This window comes from Terrapene carolina, unplaced genomic scaffold, assembly GCF_002925995.2.
Source record: "Terrapene carolina triunguis isolate 2854851 unplaced genomic scaffold, T_m_triunguis-2.0 Scaffold233, whole genome shotgun sequence".
NCBI lineage: Eukaryota > Metazoa > Chordata > Testudines > Emydidae > Terrapene > Terrapene triunguis.
The window spans coordinates 13,108,291-13,129,026 of NW_020664584.1; the positions used below are offsets into that span (position 1 = coordinate 13,108,291).

The 20,736-nt window shown below is 56.4% G+C and overlaps 1 protein-coding gene across 1 annotated transcript in view; it reads left to right on the forward strand.

Moving 5' to 3' along the window:
• Positions 1-18,665: 18,665 nt before the first annotated feature.
• LOC112118040 (rho guanine nucleotide exchange factor 40-like) overlaps positions 18,666-20,736 on the forward strand; it is a 2,170-nt gene continuing 99 nt past the window's right edge. Inside the window, exons 1-3 of the mRNA XM_026656766.2 lie at positions 18,666-18,736; positions 19,012-19,209; positions 19,729-20,641. Of these exons, the coding sequence (XP_026512551.2) occupies positions 18,701-18,736; positions 19,012-19,209; positions 19,729-20,641 (1,147 nt within the window). The 5' untranslated portion in view covers positions 18,666-18,700. The remainder of the gene's footprint in view (positions 18,737-19,011; positions 19,210-19,728; positions 20,642-20,736) is intronic.

Genomic DNA, 20,736 nt, shown 5'->3' on the forward strand with positions numbered 1-20,736 from the left:
GCAGATGATACAAAACTACTCAAGATAGTTAAGTCCCTGGCAGACTGTGAAGAGCTACAAAAGGATACACAAAACTGGGTGACTGGGCAACAAAATGGCAGATGAAATTTAATGTTGATAAATGCAAAGTAATGCACATTGGAAAACATAATCCTAACTATACATATACAATGATGGGGTCTAAATTAGCTGTTATCACTCAAGAAAGAGATCTTGGAGTCATTGTGGATAGTTCTCTGAAATCATCCACTCAATATGCAGCGGCAGTCAAAAAAGCAAACAGAATGTTGGGAATCATCAAGAAAGGGATAGATAATAAGACAGAAAATATCATATTGCCTCTATATAAATCCATGGTACGCCCACACCTTGAATACTGTATGCAGAAGTGGTCGCCACATCTCAAAAAAAAAATTGGAAAAGGTTCAGAAAAGGGCAACAAAAATGATTAGGGGTATAGAACGGCTTCCGTATGAGGAGAGATTAGTAAGACTGGGACTTTTCAGCTTGGAAAAGAAGCAACTAAGGGGGAATATGATAGAAGTCTATAGAATCATGAGTGGTATAGAGAAAGTAAATAAGGAAGTGTTATTTACTCCTCATAATACAAGAACTAGGGGCCACCAAATGAAATTAATAGGTAGCAGGTTTAAAACAGACACAAGGAAGTATTTTTTCATGCAGCGCACTGTCAGCCTCTGGAACTCCTTGCCAGAGGGTGTTGTGAAGGCCAATACTATAACGGGGTTCAAAAGGGAGCTAGATTGATTCATGGAAGATAGGTCCATCAGTGGCTATTAGCCAGGATGAGCAGGAATGGTGTCCCTAGCCTCTGTTTGCCAGAAGCTGGGATTGGGTGACAGGGCATGGATCACTTGATGATAACCTTTCTGTTCATTCCCTTTGGGACACCTACCATTGGCCACTGTCAGAGGACAGGATACTGGGCTTGATGGACCTTTGGTCTGACCCAGTAAGGCTGTTCTTATGATATTTTTTTTATGATCCTTCATCCACTTCCAACAGTTCGGCTTCCTGTATAAACGTTAGAATACAAATACTAGATTTGTTGTAACTGAATCCGTTGCACCCCTTGGCACCTTTCAAGCTTTGATGGTTTTTCCAGGGATAAACAATCCAAACTTTGATTTTTAAAGAAGTCTGCAGTTCAGGCCTTTTCCCACTAGATGGCAATGGGCAAAAATGAGCAACTTTTTATAATTTTTTTCTCAGAAGTTAATTGAAATAATTTTTTTCCAGTGATTGATGTCACTAAAGAAGCTCTGATCCTCCCTAAATCTCACGTTTCCACACGATTTTTACAATAATTGCATACTGTAATAAAGGCCAAAGGCTCTTAAGCAAAGTAAGCTGTCATGGGAAAAGAGGGAAGATCCTCTAGTGGATCAGTAACTGGATAAAAGACAGGAAAAAAGGGTAGGACTAAATGGTCAGTTTTCACAGTGGAGAGATGCCAATAGCAGGGTCCCCTGAGGATCTGTAATGGAACCTGAGCTGTTCATCATATTCATAAATGATCTGGAAAAGGGGGTAAATAGTGGCAAAGTTTGCAGATGATACAAAATTACTCAAGATAGGTAAGTCCACAGCTGCCTGCAAAGAGGTACAAGGGGCTCTCACAAAACTGAGTGACTAGGCAACAAAATGGCAGATGAAATTCAACGTTGATAAGTGCAAAGGAATGCATAGTGGAAGACATGATCCCAATCATAAATACAAACTGATGGGATTTAAATTAGCTGTTACCACTCAAGAAAGAGCTCTTGGAGTCATCAATGATAGTTCTCTGAAATCATCTGCTCGATGTGCGACAGCAGTCAAAAAAAGCTAACAGAAGTAGGAAATGGATAGATAAGACAGGAAATTTCACAGTGCCACAGTATAAATCCATGGTACGTCCACATTTTGAATACTGTAGTGTGTGCAGTTCTGGTCGCCCCATCTCAAAAAAGATATATTAGAATTGGAAAAGGTACAGAGAAGGGCAGCAAAAATGATTAGGGGTATGGAACAGCTTCCATACAAAGAGAGATTCAGTTCCAGCTGAATAAAGTGAGTTAAATTACTGAGCAAGCAATGGGACTAGCAGGTATAATTGGCATACACAGGGCATATGCTCTTGCACCTTGTGTAGTTCTAAGTTAAAGGTTGATCATGTTGGAATGTACCTGTCTTCTGAGATGGTGTGGTATGATACATCCTGGGTGTCTGGAACATTTGAGGCTTTGTCTTCTATCTCTTCAACTGAAGCCATACTTATTATTTTTTGCCTCTGGAGTGCATCGTACTTTTGCACAATAGCTGAGTGAGGTCAAGGTTAGTGAATGTAGAAAGCTCTATTATAGTCAATTTACCTGTTGCTTTACTGAAAACTGGACTGCTTGACTTCAGAATTTTTGTACCTTGGCAGGAAAGTGAGTCAGGAATCTCCTTCAAGGAACCGTTCTTTGATGCTCCAGGCAGCATTTGTGGCTGGGCCTGGTCCCTATTATTACTCTCCTAGTAGCAGACCATAATGGTAGCTTGAACACAGGGCCGGCTCTACCATTTTTGCCACCCCAAGCAAAAAAAAACCCCGCCGCTCGGACTGCCAAAGCAAAAAAAAACAAACGATTGGACTGTGCCGCCCCAAGAATGGACAGAATGCCGCCCTTTAGTATGTGCCGCCCCAGGCACGTGCTTCCTCCGCTGGTGCCTGGAGCCAGCCCTGCTTGACCAGCACCTTTACCATCTGCGGTATCTTCAAAGAAGTCTAAGGGTACATCTACAGTACGAAATTAATTTGAACTTATTCTATTTGAATTTTCGGAAGCAATTTTATACATTCGGTGTTGTGTGTGTCCCCACTAAAGCGCGTGAATTCGGCAGAGTGCGTCCACAGTACCGAGGCTAGCATCGAATGTCGGAGCGGTGCACTGTGGCTATCCTACAGTTCCCGCAGTCCCCGCTGCCCATTGGAATTCTGGGTTAAGCTCCCAGTGCATGATGGGGCAAAACATTCTCGCGGGTGTGTAGCGATGCGGTTCTGGCGGGACCCAACTGAGAGTGCCAATTCAGTACAAATTGCTAAAACAGGGCAGTTACAGCCCAAGGCTGGGGTTTTTCCACCTCTAAGGCAAACCAAACCAGCCAGACAAAGAGGACTTTGGTCTCACCCCACTGGCTAACCACAAGTCACACAAGCAATTCCCTTAGACACTCCAGTTTCCCAGTATCACCACCAGTGCCACTTAGGGTGACCAGATGACAAAACTGAAATATCGGGACGCGGGGGGGCTGGCGGAGGGAAAAAAAAAGCCGCCCGAGCGCGCCCCCCCCCCCCCCCGCCCCCCCCCCCCCCCCCCCCCCCCCCACAGGGGAAGGTGCCCAGCTGGTGCAATCCCATGGGCGGCCCCAGAGTGGGGGCAGCAGGCCCCAGCCCCCCAGTCCCGCTCGGGTCCCGCAGGGGAACGAAGGGGCTGCCGCTGCCTCCGCCCTGGGGCGGGGTTTCCCTACAGCCCGCCCTGCGGGGCGTCGCAATCCCGTCACCCTGAGTGTGCCCGGGCTCGGCCCGCACCCAGCTGCCCTGCAGAGCACCGCAGGCGGCCCTGGAGTGGGGGTAGCAGGCCCCAGCCCCCCGTCCCGCTCTGGTCCCGCAGGGGAACGAACAGGGCTGCCGCTGCCTCCACATGGCGGGAGGTGAAGCCCCGTTGGAGTCCCCACGCGGGCAGCTGCTGCCCCCCCACCCCCACCCATGGGCGCGTACAGGGAGCTGGTTCCCCAGGCCGGACCCGGGGCTGCCCCTGCAGGTACCGCCCCGCCCTCCTGCCTGCGCTTGGGGCCAGGCCGGACTCACTCACCCCGCGCTCCCCTGCGTCCCCCGGGCCTCCCTCCAGCGCTTCCGCCGCCATACAGCTGATCGGCGCAAGCCTGGGAGGGAGGAGGAATGGCGTGCTTGGGGAAGAGGCGGGGATTTGGGGAGGGATCCAATGGGGCACTGAGGGGGCGGGGCGGGGCTGGGGACGGGGCCAGGGTGGGGATTTGGGGAGGGATCCAATGGGGGAAGGAGGGGGCGGAGTCGGGACGGGGCGGGCGCGAGCCCCTCCGGGCTCCGCCTGTGCGTGGGAGCGGAGGGCAAAATTGCTAGTTTGTCCCGCTTGTTGACGCGGGACAAACAAGCAAATATCAGGACAGTCCCGATAAAATCGGGACGTCTGGTCACCCTAGTGCCACTCGTTATGGGGACAAATGGTTATGAAAACCAATACTCCAGTAAAAGAAAAAAGGTTCTCCTGATCCCAAAATATCAACCCCTAGACCCAGGTCAATATACAAATTAGATCTTACCCACAAATCACGCTGTTGCCAATCCTTTAGAATCTAAAATCTAAAGGTTTATTCATAAGAGGAAAAAGATATAGATGAGAGCTAGAATTGGTTAAATGGAATCAATTACATACAGTAATGGCACAGTTCTTGGTTCAGGCTTGCAGCAGCGATAGAATAAACTGCAGGTTCAAATCAAGTCTCTGGAGTACATCCACAGCTGGGATGGGTCATTCAGTCCTTTGTTCAGAGCTTCTGTTTGTAGCAAAGTCCCTCCAGAGGTAAGAAGCAAGATTGAAGACAAGATGGAGACGAGGCATCGGCCTTTTATAGTCTTTTCCAGGTGTAAGAACACCTCTTTGTTCTTACTGTGGAAAATTACAGCAAAATGGAGTCTGGAGTCACATGGGCCAGTTCCTGCATACTTTGCTGAGTTGCAAGGCGTATCTGCCTTCTCTCAATGGGTCAATTGTATAGCTGATGGTCCTTAATGGGCCATCAAGCAGGCTAGGCAGAGCTAACACCAACTTGTCTGGGAAGTCTCCCAGAAGCATAGCATAAGTTTGAAATACAGACAGTATAGAGGCAATATTCATAACTTCAACTACAAAATTGATACACACATATAGACAGCATAATCATAACCAGCCAACCATAACCTTGTCTTAGACACCTCATTTGACCCCCTTTATACAAGATGTGGTGCCGCTACAGGTCTTTGGTTGCAACCATGTTCTATACGGTCCCAGTTCAAATCAATAACGTGACGGTGTTTCTGGGTGTGTGCCGTCACTCGCTCCTCCCTCCGTGAAAGCTACGGCAGACGCCATACTGCCAGCAGACGGTGCAGTACGGTGCACCGCCTGTCTCCTGGTACTATGAATCCACCTCGCATGTCCTCCCGTCTTTCTATCTACTCTTTTATCTAACCATTTCCCGCCTTTTTTCGGCTACTGTGAACCAAGCAGCACAGCTTCCGCCGCAAAATCTGCTCTCCCGCTCTTGCATTGCTAGCTAATTTTTCCATGTTGTCAGTCCTGGGCTCCCGTGGAAGCTACAGAAGGCAACAATTCCCTGCCATTTTTCGGCCATCGTGAACTGAGCTGCACAGCTTCCGCCGCAAACTCTGCTCTCCCGCTCTTGCAGCTCTAGCAAGCTTCCTGACTCCGTGAAAGCTACAGAAGACAACCATTTACCGCCTTTTATCGGCCATCTTGAACCGAACAGCTCTCCTACGTTTCGCACTCTTTTTCCAAGATTACCCGTGCAGGCGCCATAGCGCAGCAAGCATGGAGCCCGCTCAGATCTCCACTGCAGTTTTGACCATTGTAAATACCTCACGCATTATCCAGCAGTATGTGCAGTACCTGCAAAACCGGGCGAGGAAGCGACGACAATGCGATTACTATACTGATGAGGACATGGACACAGATGTTCCTAGAAGCACGGCATGTGGCGATTGGGAGATCATGGTGGCATTGGGCCAGGTTCATGCCATGGAATGCCGATTCTGGGCCGGGAAACAAGCACAGGCTGGTGGGACCGCATAGTGTTGCAGGTCTGGGATGATTCCCAGTGGCTGCGAAACTTTTGTATGCGTAGGGCCACTTTAATGGAATTTTGTGACTTACTGTCCCCTGCCCTGAAGTGCAAAGACACCAAAATGAGAGCAGCCCTCAAGTTGAGAAGCGAGTGGCCATAGCACTGTGGAAGCTTGCAACACCCGACAGCTACCAGTCAGTCGGGAATCAGTTTGGAGTGGGCAAATCTACTGTAGGGGCTGCTGTGCTGCAAGTAGCCAATGCAATCATTGACCATCTGCTATCAAGGGTAGTGACTTTGGGAAATGTGCAGATCATTGTGGATGGCTTTAATGCGCTGGGGTTCCCTAACTGCGGTGGGGCAATAGACGGAATGCATATCCCTATCTTGGCCCCGGCACACCGGGGCAGCCAGTACATAAACCGCAAGGGGTACTTTTCCATGGTGCTGCAAGCACTGGTGGATCACAAGGGACGTTTCACGGACATCAACTTGGGATGGCCGGGAAAGATGCATGACGCTCACATCTTCAGGAACTCTGGTCTGTTTGAACAGCTGCAGGAAGGGACTTACTTCCCAGACCAGAAAATTACTGTTGGGAATGTTGAAATGCCTATAGTTATCCTCGGGGATCCAGCCTACCCCTTAATGGCAGGGCTCATGAAGCCGTACATAGGCACCCTGGACAGTAGTAAGGAGCAGTTCAACTATAGGCTGAGCAAGTACAGAATGGTAGTAGAATGTGCTTTTGGACGTTTACTGACTCGGTTAGATCTCAGCACAACCAATATTCCAGTTGTAATTGCTGCTTGTTGTGTGCTCCACAATATCTGTGAGAGTAAAGGGGAGACGTTTATGGTGCGGTGGGAGGTTGAGGCAACTCGCCTGGTGGCCAATTTCGCACAGCCAGACAACAGGGCGATTAGAAGAGCGCAGCAGGGCGTGCTGCGCATCAGAGAAGCTTTGAAAGCCAGTTTCATGACTGGCCAGGGTACGGTGTGACAGTTGTGTTTGTTTCTCTTGAAGTTACCCACCCCCTATATATATCAAAGGAAATAAAGTCAAAATTGTTTAAAAACTGTTCTTTATTATTTGTTGCACAACTCATTGAGAGAAATCAGAAGGTAGACCGGGGGATGGGGAGTATTGGGTTACGGGGGTGGAGGAGGAGGAGGAGGAGGGGGGAAGGACAAGTCCAGAACCAAATCAAAAGTTCACATATGCCAGCTTTCTGCTGCTTGGGCGATGCTCTGGGGTTGAGTGTGTGGGTCCCTGTAGCCTCCCCCCTCGTGTTCTTGGGCGTCTGGGTGAGGAGGCTATGGAACTTGGGGAGGAGGGAGGGCGGTTATACAGGGGCTGCAGCGGCAGTCTGTTGTCTTGCTGCCTTTCCCACATTAGATCCACCATACAGCGGAGCATGTCAGTTTGCTCCCCCATGAGCTTGACCATAGCGTCCTGCCTGCATTCATCGCGCGCATCCCTCCTCTCTTCGTGTTCCTGTATTGCTTTAGGGGACTCCGCAATTGTTTGCCTCCACGCATTCAGCTGGGCCCTATCAGTGCGGGAGGACTGCATGAGCTCGGTGAACATGTCGTCCCGAGTTCGTTTTTTCGGCCTAATCTGGATCAGCCTCTGGGACGGAGTAGATAGGGGCCATGTTGAAACATTTGCACCTGCGGGAGGAGAAAAAGGGAGGGTAGTATTTTAAAAGATACATTTCAGAGAACAAAGGGGACACTCCTTCTCAGTGAAACAGGCAATTCATAGTACACAGCACATGTTCTTTCTGTACAAGTTAGCATTTTGCCTCTTATACTGAAGTGCCTGCTACTTTGATGTGAGTAAGCCAATCACACATGGCCGGGCAACAGAATTCAGCTTGCAGGCAGCCTAGGGGCACGTGCGGTTCTTTGCTTCTTCTACATTCATTTCAATGCTTCTTCTTTGAGTGATTGCTCAGGTGTATTCCACTATAGGTGTGCGTGCTCGCCACGTGCACCGGTGCCAGAAGTTTTTCCCTTAGCAGTATCCGTAGTGGGGGAGCACCGCTGCGACCCCTGGAGTGGCGCCGACATATCGCGCCAGAAAGGGGGCTGCGCGCTCCCCCCACCCTCAGTTCCTTCTTGCCGCCAGTGAAGGTAGTCGGAACTTTGTGCTCCAGCCTTGGCTGCAGTGTTATAGCCTTAGTGGTATCCAGTTTCACTGAAAACTTTCCTTGCTGAACTTTCTTTCGCGAGTGCCTGGCTCGGGGCATGCCCCGTGGCCCAGGCTTCAAGTCGTGCGACTCCTGTCGCAACTCCATGCCCAGAAGCGACCCACATACTCAGTGTCTTTGCTGTCTGGGCGAGGCTCACATTACTGAGAAGTGTAAAATTTGCCGCTCCTTCAAGCCGCGAACAAAGAAGGAGCGTGAGATCCGACTCAGAGCTCTCCTAACGGAGTCGGCTTTGTCCCCGGCACCAGCGCGTCGAGCAGACCCCGCGCCGGGCACCTCGTCTTCGGCACGTAGCGAAGCGCCTCCAGTGCGCCATCCTGATTCCGCGCCCGGTACCGCGTCCTCAGTGCGCAGCGAGGCGCTGTCGACGAGCCAGCACCGCTCCCCTGCTAAGAAACAAGGGAAGACTCAGCGGCGCCGAGAGAAGGAGAGGGGTGAGGCCAGACCCGAGTTGGGCAGCCCGCGATCCCCACCGGGACAGAGACCTCCGACTCGCGCTGAGCGGAGTAGTCCAGTCCTGTCCGCGAAAGCCTCGCCTGAGGTACGCATGCCTTCGATGCCAGAGGCAGCTCAGGCTGCGCGTGATATCCTAACGCTTCCGGTGCCAGGAGCGCTGCCTCAGTCAGGCCCCCGGTCCCGTGGGAAGCCGCCCCTGGGCACCCATCAGCCCTCCCCGGAGGTAGTCGGAGGGTCGAGGTACCTTCCCGGGTTGAGGGGCCGAGCAGAGCCCCACGACGCACGTCGACTCCGTGTCCCGGCTCTTCGGTGAGCGGATCCCATTCCTCCGGTCTCGGATGCCGGCAAGGAGGTGACAAGAGGTGGCGCCGTTCCTCCTCCAGCCAGTCCAGAGCCGTCGGCACCGATGCTCGTACTCAAGCACCCGCTGTCACAGAGGCCATGCTCAGGGTGCGTCCCGAGAGTCCCCGGCACTGCGGCGCCGTGGCCACAGGCGCCGCAGGGAGTCCAGAGACAGCTCTTCGGACATTTATCTCTTGACTTCCTCCAGGTCAAAGTCTCGGGGCAGGAGCCGTCACGATAGAGACTGCTCCAGTCGTTCTTACGGCACCGTGCGCTCCTCCCGGACTTCGGCGTCGGCATGCAGCTGTCTCTCCCCGGGCCGCACCGCAGGAGCAACCGGCCCTGCCGGCGCCCGATGCGTCTCATTTCCAGGCCGTTCCCTGGCAAGGACAATGGTGCCAGTGGGCACCGTGGCCTCAGGCACCTGCGCAGCCGGGACCTCGTTCCGTGGTGGGAGCCTCTCAGGGCCGCCCTGCGTCGCCTCCCCAACACAGGGATCAGACCGTGGGCGCCGAACCCCTGGCACCAACTCCGGCACTGGACCCGGACGTTGAGCCCACGATGCCGTTGGTTGCTGAAGGCACCGCACCATCCACCTCTTTGGCGCAGGGTGATTCAGTTGCGGTGCCGCCTCCCTCTTCTCAAGAGGACTTCAAAGCGCACCAGGAGCTGCTTAGGAGGGTGGCAGCAAACCTTGAGCTCCGGGCTGAGGAGATGGAGGAGCCCTCCGATACCCTATTCAATGTCCTCTCCTCCTCGGTACCGGAGCGTGGGGCCCTCCCATTCCATCAGGGAGTAGCCAACATCACCACTGGCCTCTGGCAGACCCCGGCCTCTCTTGGGCCTATTTCCAAAAAGGCCGAGAGGAAGTACTTCGTCCCCACAAGGGGTCACGAGTACCTATACACCCACCCAGCTCCGAACTCCCTGGTGGTAGAGTCGGTCCACCACCATGAGCGGAATGGCCAGCCCGCGCCCACATCAAAAGACAAGGACGCTCGTAGACTGGATACCTTTGGAAAAAAGGTTTATTCGTCCGCGAGTTTCCAGCTCAGAGTGGCTAACCACCAGGCACTGCTGAGCCGGTATGAGTTTAATCTCTGGGGATCCCTCCCCAAGTTTGAGCCCCTTCTTTCAGGACAAGGACGGAAAGGAGTTTTGGGCTCTGATCGCCGAGGGTGCGGCCGCGGCCAAAGCAGCTCTCCAGGCGGCTTCGGATGCAGCGGACACAGCCGCTCGTTGGATGGCTTCCGCAGTCTCCATGCGACGGGCGTCGTGGCTCTCGCTCTCGGGGCTGTCGGTCGAGTCCCAATCCATAATGCAGGACCTGCCGTTTGATGGCAAGGCCCTCTTTGCGGAACAGACAGACACCCGTCTGCACGGGATGAAGGACTCCCGCACCACCCTGCAGACACTAGGCCTCTACGTCCCGCCCCCTAAGGACAAGCCCAGGCCTCAAACCTCTGCTCCTCCGGCTAAGGGCAGATACGAACCCCCGCCTAAGCGGCAGAGGGAACAAAGGCGTCGGTCCCAACGCCAATCCTGTTTGACCCCACGGCCTGGGGCCTCGAAGGCCAAACGGCCTGGAAAACGGCGTTTTTGACTTGTTGAGGGGGGTCACCGGGCCTGTTGCCAGTGCACCCCCCACCCAGTTAATAAAGTTGCCTTTTATGAACCGTTTATCGGCCTTCCGACTGCAATGGTCCTGTAAAACGTCGGACCAATGGGTCCTCAGCACCATCTCCCAAGGATACAGGCTGCAATTTGTTTCAACCCCTCCCAACTGTCTCCCATCCGGGCAGCCGGCTGGGGTCCCGGAGCATGCCGTCCTCCTCCGCCAGGAGGTAGAGCGCCTCCTCTCCCTGGGAGCGGTGGAAAGGGTACCTCGGGAATACCAGGGCAGGGGTTTCTACTCCAGGTATTTCCTCATCCCGAAGGCGAAGGGCGGGCTTCGGCCCATCCTCAACCTGCGGAATCTCAACCAGTTCCTGGTTCGTTGCAAATTCCGCATGGTGTCCCTGGCCTCTATTATTCCATCTCTAGACCAGGGGGATTGGTTTACGGCGCTGGACCTCCAGGATGCGTACTTTCACATCCACATTTTCGAGGGTCACAGGCGTTTCCTCCGTTTCCTGGTGGGTCAGGACCACTTCCAGTTTACGGTCCTCCCCTTTGGCCTCTCTACTGCCCCCAGGGTATTTACAAAGTGTATGGTGGTGGTGGCTGCCCACCTCAGGAGGAAAGGGCTGCAGATCTTCCCCTACCTCGACGACTGGCTGCTCAAGGGCTGATCTCGGTCTCTGGTGCAGCAGCAGATGAGCTTCCTGCTAAACACCTGCGCAGCTCTAGGCCTACTGGTAAACAAGGAGAAAACCACGTTAATCCCGGTTCAGCGCATAAACTTTATAGGGGCGCTGTTGGATTCCCGGGTGGCCATGGCCTCCCTCCCACGGGACAGATTCGAGATGCTCAGAGCTCTCATCGCCCGGTAACCACGGCACGGGTGTGCCTGCACATCCTAGGCCACATGGCAGCATGCACCTATATGGTGCGACATGCCAGGCTTCGGATGAGGCCCCTTCAGCTCTGGCTGGCCTCCCAGTATTCCCAGGCCAGGGACGGCCTGGACAAGGTTGTCACGGTGCCACCCAGGGTGCTGGCAGACCTCCAATGGTGGTCCCTCCTGAGCAACATGCTCCGGGGTATCCCCTTCCGAGAGCCCCCTCCCTCACTAGATCTAGTGTCGGACGCCTCGGATCTGGGCTGGGGAGCCCACGTGGGGGATTTCAGGACCCAGGGCATGTGGTCACCAGAGGAACTAACCCTGCACATAAATGTCAGGGAGCTCAGGGCCGTACGCCTGGCGTGCGTGGCATTTTGCCAGCACATACAGGGGAAGGTGGTTAGAGTCCTCACAGACAACATGACCGCCATGTATTACGTCAACAAACAGGGGAGCACGCGTTCCCGGGCCTTATGCCAGGAAGCCCAACTCCTGTGGGAGTTTTGTATAGCCCACAATATACTCCTGTGGGCTTTTTACCTGCCTGGCAAGAGCAACACTCTCGCGGACCGCCTGAGCAGGGTGTTCTCCGAACAGCACGACTGGTCCCTGCACAGGGAGGTAGCCAGGTGGATCTTCCTACAGTGGGGTGCTCCCCAGGTAGACCTGTTCGCCACTGCCCAGAATCGTCAGTGTCCTCGATTCTGCTCCAGAGCGGGAGAGGGTGACGGGGCGCTATCGGATGCGTTCCTGCTCCCATGGTCAGGGCCCCTGTTGTACGCCTTCCCGCCCTTCCCCTTAATAGGCAGGGTCCTACAGAAGGTGAAGTCAGACGGGGCGAGGATTATCCTCATAGCTCCGGACTGGGCCCGTCAGCATTGGTACGGGTCCCTACTGCAACTCTTAGCGGCCCCTCCGTGCAGGCTGCCGCTCCGCCCGGACCTCCTCTCCCAGGAGGAAGGTCGTCTCCTCCATCCCAACCTAGCCGCGCTCCACCTGACAGCATGGCTGCTCTGTGGTTAAATGAGGAGGAAGGGAGGTGTTCTGAGGATGTGAGAAGGGTCCTGCTGGAAAGTAGGAAACCCTCCACGCGTCAAACCTACCTGGCTAAGTGATATAGGTTCTCTATGTGGGCGAGAGATAGAGGTTCCTCTCCCTCCTCCGCGTCTATCCAGCTTGTCCTCAGTTATCTCCTGTCCCTTAGGACCCAAGGGCTGGCGCCCTCCTCGATCAGGGTGCACCTGGCAGCCATTTCGGCTTTCCACCCCCTGGTGCAGGGCCTGTCTGTGTTCTCACATCACATGATGGCACGGTTTCTGAAAGGGTTAGATCGGGCATTCCCTTACGCCAGACCCCCGGTCCCGCTCTGGCACCTGAACCTGGTGCTGTCCTGCCTCACAGGGCCTCCCTTTGAGCCTTTAGCCACGTGCTCGTGGTCCCACCTGTCGTGGAAGGTGGCATTCCTAGTGGCCATCACCTCAGCCCGCCGGGTCTCGGAGCCCAGGGCCCTGACTTCTGAACCACCGTATACGGTCTTCCATAAGGACACGGTTCAGCTTCGCCCTCATCCCGCTTTTTTTGTCGAACGTAGTCTCGGCTTTTCACATGAATCAGGATATTTTCCTACCGGTCCTCTGTCCTAAACCCCATTCCTCCAATGAGGAACGCCGTCTGCACATGTTGGATGTGCGCAGAGCACTGGCCTTTTACCTGGACAGACCCAGGTCATTTAGGAAGTCCTCCCAGGTTTTTATGGCTTCGGCCGAGCGTATGAGGGGACGGCTGGTGTCCACCTAGCGGATCTCCCGCTGGATCACCTCGTGCGTTTGCACCTGTTACGACCTGGCAGGGGTTCCCCCGCCTCCTATTGTGAAGGCACATTCGACGAGAGCCCAGGGCTCGTCTGCGGCCTATGTGGCTCATGTCCCTATCCAGGACATCTGTAGGGCTGCTACGTGGTCCTCTGTCCACATCTTTTCATCACACTATGCGATCGTCTCCCAAACGAGGGATGACGCCGGGTTTGGTAGGGCGGTGCTCCACCCAGGTAACCCTTAAAACTTTACATTTAAACTCCTACCCGCCTCCATCAGGTATAGCTTGTAGTCACCTATAGTGGAATACACATGAGCAATCACTCGAAGAAGAAAGGACAGTTACCTGTTCCGTAACTGGCGTTCTTCGAGATGTGTTGCTCAGGTGTATTCCACGTCCCGCCCTCCTTCCCCTCTGTCGGAGTTGTCTGGCAAGAAGGAACCGATGGTGGGGGGAGTGTGCAGCCCCCTTTCTGGTGCGATATGTCGGCGCCACTCCAGGGGTCGCAGCAGTGCTCCCCCACTACGGATACTGCAAAGGGAAAAACTTCCAGCACCGGTGCACGTGGCGAGCACGCACACCTATAGTGGAATACACCTGAGCAACACATCTCGAAGAACGCCAGTTACGGAACAGGTAACTGTCCTTTTCAAACTGCTGGGCCCCCTTTCCCATAGCAAACCATGCCTGGTGGGTTTGCCATATAAAAGGAGGGCCTGCGGGCTCTCCGGGATGATCGCTTCACACAACATCCCCGCACCCACCGCGTGGCTCCGATGAGGCTCTGAGCAGGGATGAGTCCTTTAAACTAAACATGAACAGCCCAGCGCAGCTGGGTTCACTCCCCAGCCCCCCACCGCATGGCTCCGATCAGGCTCTCACTCACCAGAAGTACCTTTTAACCAGTGTGACAAAGTTCCTCCTCTATCTTGGTGGGTCCTGCGCTTATTGGCGGATTTTCTTGCCTCAGAGATTCACCATGTGGGTTGGGGAACAGCCCAGAGACCTTCCCCTCTGGAAGAACCCACAGTCCAGGTCAATTGGGAGGTTTGGGGGGAACCCGGGCCCGCCCTCTACTCCGGGTTCCAGCCCAGGGCCCTGTGGACTGCAGCTGTTCTATAGTGCCTCCTGTAACAGCTGCATGACAGCTACAACTCCCTGGGCTACTTCCCCATGGCCTCCTCCAAACATCTTCCTTATTCTCACCACAGGACCTTCCTCCTGGCGTCTGATAACGCTTGTGCTCCTCAGTCCTCCAGCAGCACACCCTCTCTCTCAGCTCCTTGCGCCTCTTGCTCCCAGCTCCTCACACTCCTTTTAAAACCCAGGTGCCCTGATTAGCCTGCCTTAATTGATTCTAGCAGCTTCTTCTTAATTGGCTTCAGGTGTCCTAATTAGCCTGCCTGCCTTAACTGGTTCTAGCAGATTCCTGATTACTCTAGTGCAGCCCCTTCTCTGGTCACTCAGGGAACAGAAAACTACTCATCCAGTGACCAGTATATTTGCCCTCTACCAGACTCCTGTACCCCACTGGTCTGGGTCTGTCACACCAGTTACCAATCCATGAGAGAACCTTCCCTCTTCTTCCATGACTGCTTATTTTGCTTAAGAGCCTTTGGTGAGGGACCTTGTCAAAGGCTTTCTGAAAATCTAAATATACTATATCCACTGGATCTCCTTTGTCTGTATGCCTGTTGATCCCCTCAAAGAATTTTAGTAGATTGGTGAGGCATGATTTCCCTTTACAAAAACCATGTTGACTATTTCCCAACAAATTATGTTAATCTATGTGTCTGACAATTTTGTTCTTTACGATAGTTTCAACCAATTTGTCCGGTACTGAAGTGAGGCTTACCGGCCTGTAACTGCTCGGCTCACCTCTGGAGCCCTTTTTAAAAATTGGTGTCACCAGGGCCGGCGCTTCCATTTAGGCAACCTAGGCGGTTGCCTAGGGCACCAGGATTTGGGGGGGCGGCAATTCGGTGGCAGGGGGGGTCCTTCCGTGCTCCGGGTCTTCGGTGGCAATTCTGTGGCGGGTCCTTCACTCGCTCCGGGACCCGCGGCCGAAGTGCCCCGAAGACCGGGAGCGCGGAAGGACCACCGCTTAGGGCGTCAAAAACCCTGGCGCCGCTCCTGGGTGTCACATTAGCTATCCTCCAGTCATTTGGTACAGAAGCCGATTTAAATGATAGGTTACAGATGACAGTTAGTAGTCCTGCAATTTCACATTTGAGTTCCTTCAGAACTCTTGGGTGAATACCATCAGGTCCTGGAGGCTTATTACTGTTTAGTTTATCAATTTGTTCCAAAACCTCCCCTAAGGACACCTCAATTTGGGACAGTTCCTCAGATCTGTCACCCAAAAAGAATGGCTCAGGTTTGGGAATCTCCCTCACATCCTCAACAGTGAAGACCGATTACTTGATATGGAGACTAAGGCCCAGACAGCTACATGATACCCACACCGGTATCTCTGCCTGCTTGGAGAGCAAACAGCCCCCTTCCGCTCACTGGGTAACAATACACAACTAAGGCAGAAACAGGACTCATAAAAAATTTACTAAATATTCCCACATTGTCTCATTTCCGTGACAGTTACGTCTGCATTGTCAACAGGCCTGCTTGGGCTGAGGCTTTCTCTAGGTTGTCCATGGATAGGGCTGCTCTAAAGGGACCCACCACCGACCACCACACAGACGCCATAAGCTGTTTACTGATTCTAGTCACAGACCGGGCCAAACTCAGAGGCGAAGCACAAAGCGGCTTCAGTTGGACCCCTGTCCCTCAGCAGGGTGCCTCTGCCTTTCTCACCCAGAGTGCCTGGGGTGAGAGCAAGTCCCAGGTGATGTACTTTGCACCAGCAAGAAGCTGGAACATGGTGTCAGACAGCATTGAACAGGAAACTACTTCAGCTGACACTTCCTTACACCTGCCACTTCAAACACGCTCCTGCTGCTCTCCTCTTTTGTAGCTTATTCCAGATTATTTCCCTCTGAGGTCTGAGCTATGTTGTCTCCTGGTTGGAGTGAAGGTCCCTGGGGGAGACAGGCCTCAGCTGTGGGGCAGCACCCTGGGGAAACATTCCCTGGCACCATTTTCTGGTAGGGCCAGAGAATAGATCATGGGGTTTTTTACAGATGCCTGAAACTGGGAGCGAGGGATGAGATAGAAAGAGAAGCGGGGGTGGGGGCTGAGAATTCCTAATCTGAGGTGGGGGGAGATCCCTAGGCTGGGTGTAGTGTGTGTGGCAATCCCTGGTGAGGGCAGGGGGGGAGGGTGGGGGGGGGGGGGGGGGGGGGGTCTCTGGATAGGACAGGGTGTGTGTTGGGAGGGGGGTCCCTGGATGGGGCAGGGTCTGTGTGGTGACAGGGAGGATGAGGGACTACCCACAGGTAGGGGATCCTCTTGTGGGGCTGATGTTGAGGGTTTCCCCAGGGTGGCGGTATGGGGCTCCATGCAGGGCTGTAGGGGGGCAGGTGGGGTAAGGGTTGGGGGCTCCCTTGGTGGGCTCTGTCCGCAGTGGGTTTGGGGGTCTCCAGGTGGAGTTAGGGCTGGAGGTTCCTGGCTTGGGGTGCATTGGGGGTCCGAGGCGGAATCAGGGTTATTCCCGTGGCAGGGGTGCATGGGAGCGCCGATCGGGGTTCGGAGGGCCCCAGGCCAGGTTAGGGGTGTTCCGGGCAGATTGGGGCTCTGGGGGGTCCCGGTCCGGCCATGCCTCGGTCGCGCGGGGCTCGGCTCCCCTGCCCGGCACCGCCCGGCGCCGCCTGCGTCTCGGCGTCCCCCTTGGCGGGGCCCCGTCCTGCGTGAGCGGCTCCAGTCCAGCCCGGTGGCCGGAGGCGTCTAGCGGGACCGAGTCGCTGCGGCCCATGGGGGGCCGAGCCCCAGCGCCCGGCACGGGGAGCAGCTTGAGCCCGAGCGCGGGGAGCGCACGGGGCGCGCCATGGTCAGTATCGCCGGCCGGCCAGGGCCCCCCCGGGTACCCCCCATCCAGCTCCCGCCCGGCCAGGGCCCCCGGGTATTCTCCGCCCGGCCGGGGCCCCCGGGTACCCCCCATCCAGCCCCCGCCCGGCCAGGGCCCCCCGGGTACCCCCCCATCCGCTCCCCAGCCAGGTCCCCCTGGGTACTCTCCACCCAGCCCCTGCCCAGCCAGGGCCCCTGGATACCCCCCATCCAACTTAACCTGGTCAGGGCCCCTTGGATATCCTCCACCCAGCCCTGACCCAGCCAGGGCTCCTTGGGTATCCTTCACCCAGCCCCCATTCCCAGCCATGGGCCCCCGGGTATCCCCCATCCAGTCCCCTCCCGGCCAAGGCTCACTGGGTGCTCACCCCTCCATCCCTTCGGCCTGGCCAGGGTTTCCCGGGTGCCTCCCTCCATAGGTGATGGAACTAGGGGTGAGGGGGTGCTGCCGCACCCTCTGGCTTGAAGAGGTTTCCATTATATACCTGGTTTACAGTTTGGTTCAATGGCTCTCAGCACCCCCAGTATAAAAATTGTTTCAGAACCCCTACCCCCCTCCATCCCTTCCGCCCGGCCAGGGCTCCGTAGGTACCCCCCATCCACCCCTCTTCTGGCCAGAACTCTCCAGCTATCAAGGGTCCACTGCCTCCCCCTCCATGTCTATCCCAGGATTTCACTGGATTCTCTGGTTGTCCTTGCTCCCGTCCCACACACAGGGAATGTCAAGTCCTGGGAGGAGACACTCCTGTGAGCTGTGTTTGTATAGGAGATGGATGGGGGGGCACTGGAAGGGGCGCATCTGTCTGTCTGATAGAGAGTCATTCTGGTGGGGGCTGGGTGGTGGGGATCGCCCTGGGGCCAGGGGTCCATGGCTGGGCACTGTCACGGGGAAGCTTGCAGCACAGGGGTCCCCATTTGGGCACTGTGTGGGGAAGCTCGCATCACCTGGAGTTCCCAGCTGGGCACTGTCACAAGGAAGCTCGCAGCACTGGGAAGTTGTGTATCTCCGTCTACAGTAGAGATTTCCCTCTCCAATTCCCCCACTCATGGCCAGCGCTGTGGGGAGCAGGGGGCTGGGGCATTGTGGGGCTGTCCTGAACAGGGTATGGCGATGGGGCTAGATGGCCAGGGGCCAGCTCCCCAACTCTAACCAGTGCCTGCCCTATGGGGGGCAGAGGACTGAGGTGATGTCTGTGCGGGGCAGGCCCCCTCTGAGTTGGATATGGACTTGGGGATAGATGCCGAGAGCTGGTCCCCGCCCTCACGGGACACTGGTGCCAGCTGGTGGGGTGTGAGGAGCAGAGTCTAGACAGAGCTCTCCCCTCCCCGCAGCAGTTTCCTGGCCCTGTGTGCTGCGGAAGGAATGAGCTCAGTGCCGTTAATGGCTTGCAGCTGGTGCGGGGGCCTGTACTCGGCTCCCAGCCCCCTGGCCCAGCCCAGCTGCACTCACGCAGTCGCTAGCTCAGACTGGGCTTGTCACCCCTGCGTGGGCAGGGCCCTGGCCCGTAACGGGAGCTGTGCTGCTTAGTACGGGCTGCACAATGCCGTCCCATGCCTCAGGGCCTCAGCTGGGCAAGGTCTGGGAGGGGAGTGGGTTAGAGCTGGGGGTCTGGGAGCCAGGACTCCTGGGTTCTCTCTCTGAGCTGAGAGGCAGTGGGGTCTAGTGGGGTGGAGCAGGGGGTCTAGGAGCCAGGACTCCTGGGTTCTCTCTCTGAGCTGAGAGGCGGTGGGGTCTAGTGGGGTAGAGCAGGGGATCTGGGAGCTGTGCACCAGGACTCCTGGGTTCTATCTCTGAGCTGGGAGGGGAGTGTGGCTAATCTTTAGGGCAGTGCCATGTTGCCCTTCCCCACAGGAGCCCGAGCCAGTGGAGGACTGTGTGCAGAACACGCTCTCAGCCCTGTACCCGCCCTTTGCGGCCACAGCACCTACGCTGCTGGGGCAGGTGTTCGAGGTGGTGGAGCGGACGTACCGGGAGGATGCCCTGCGCTACACCATTGAGTTCCTTATACCTGCCAAGCACATCCTGGCACGCATTCAACAGGAGGCCTGTGTGAGTCTGTCTGTGCCTCCATCTGTCCATCCATGCGTATGTGTGTGCAAGGATGTTTGTCTGGCACAGTACATGAAGGCGGGGGTGTGTGTGGGCCCGGAGTGTTGAGGGGTATGTGTCTGTGGGTTGGGCCTGGTGCATGGAGGGACGTGTGTCTGTCTGCAGGCCCGGCGCATGGAGGGGGCATGCGTCTGTCCGTGGGCCCAGCGCATGGAGGGGGCGTGCATCTGTCCGTGGGCCCGGCGTGTGGAGGGGGCGTGTGTCTGTCTGTGGGCCCGGCGCGTGGAGGGGTGTGCGTCTGTCTGTGGGCCTGGTGCATGAGGGGTGTCTTTCCGCGAGCCCGGCGCGTGGAGGGGACGTGTGTCTGTCTGCGGGCCCGGCACATGGAGGGGTGTGCGGCTACAGGCCCGGCACCTAGCTACAGGCTCAGTGCATGGAGAGGCACATCTAGCCTCCCAGGCACAGGACCGGGTGCCCCAGGTTGTGCTGCCCCCTGACTCTGTCTCTCTCTCCCGTCAGGCCCAGTACAGCGGGTTTGTGTTCTGTCACGAGGGCTGGCCGCTCTGTCTGCACGAGAAGGTGGTGGTGCAGCTCAGCTCCCTGCCCTGGCAGCAGCTGTGTCCTGGTGACTTCTACCTGCAGGTGGCCCCCTACCTGTCCCGTGCCCCCCGCCTGGTGCTCAAGTGCCTGTCGCCGGACGGGTGCAGCGTGCAGGAGCTGCCGGTGCTGCCTGACGCCTACCCCTTCCTCTTCACTGCCGAGTGGCTGAACGGCATCAACAAAGACCGGCGGGCCGGGCGGCTGGAGCGTTGCCTGCTGGCAGCTGAAGAGCGGGTTCTGCGCCTGCCCTGGACCGAACTCATCTGCCCGCAGTTCGTGCACCAGGGCAGCTTCATGGTGGGGCGCCGTTGCCTGCCGGGCCCCAGCCCTGAGGTGCTGGGGGCTCGCAGCCCTGGGGATGGGGGCCACTCAGGCGGGGAGAGCCAGGAGGCGGAGGGTGGGGGCCTGGAGGGGGAGTATGTGCAGCTCCTGGAAATCAGCCCACCCCGGCACGACGCCCCCCCAACCCCAGTGTCCCCCAGTTCCCAGAGCCGCACCCTGCCCGCCCGCAAGGGCCAGGGCAAGGGCCGCAACCGGCGCCACCGTGCCTGGCTGCACCACAAGCCCAGCCGGGAGGAGACTCTGCCCAGGAACCGGCCCCGCAGGACCTGGGAAGGGGGGCGGCCAGGGGCGGATCCCGGCCAAGCAGGGCTCCTCCGGGGCTGGGACCTACAGAGGCCATATGGGGAGTCTGGAGGGCTGAGGGCCAGCCACAGGGATGGGCAGGATCGGGGGGGCCCTGCACACAAAGTGGCAGCACAGAGTCGGGGCAAAGAGGGGCGTCTGCCTGGGGAGAGGGCAGGGGATCCCAGCCTGGGGGATGAGCAGCAGGGTGGGGACCCTCCGGAGGGGCAGCGGGGAGGGGATCCCAGCCTCGGGGAGGTGCAGCGGGGCAGGGACCCTGAGGAGAAGCAGCGGGATGGGGTC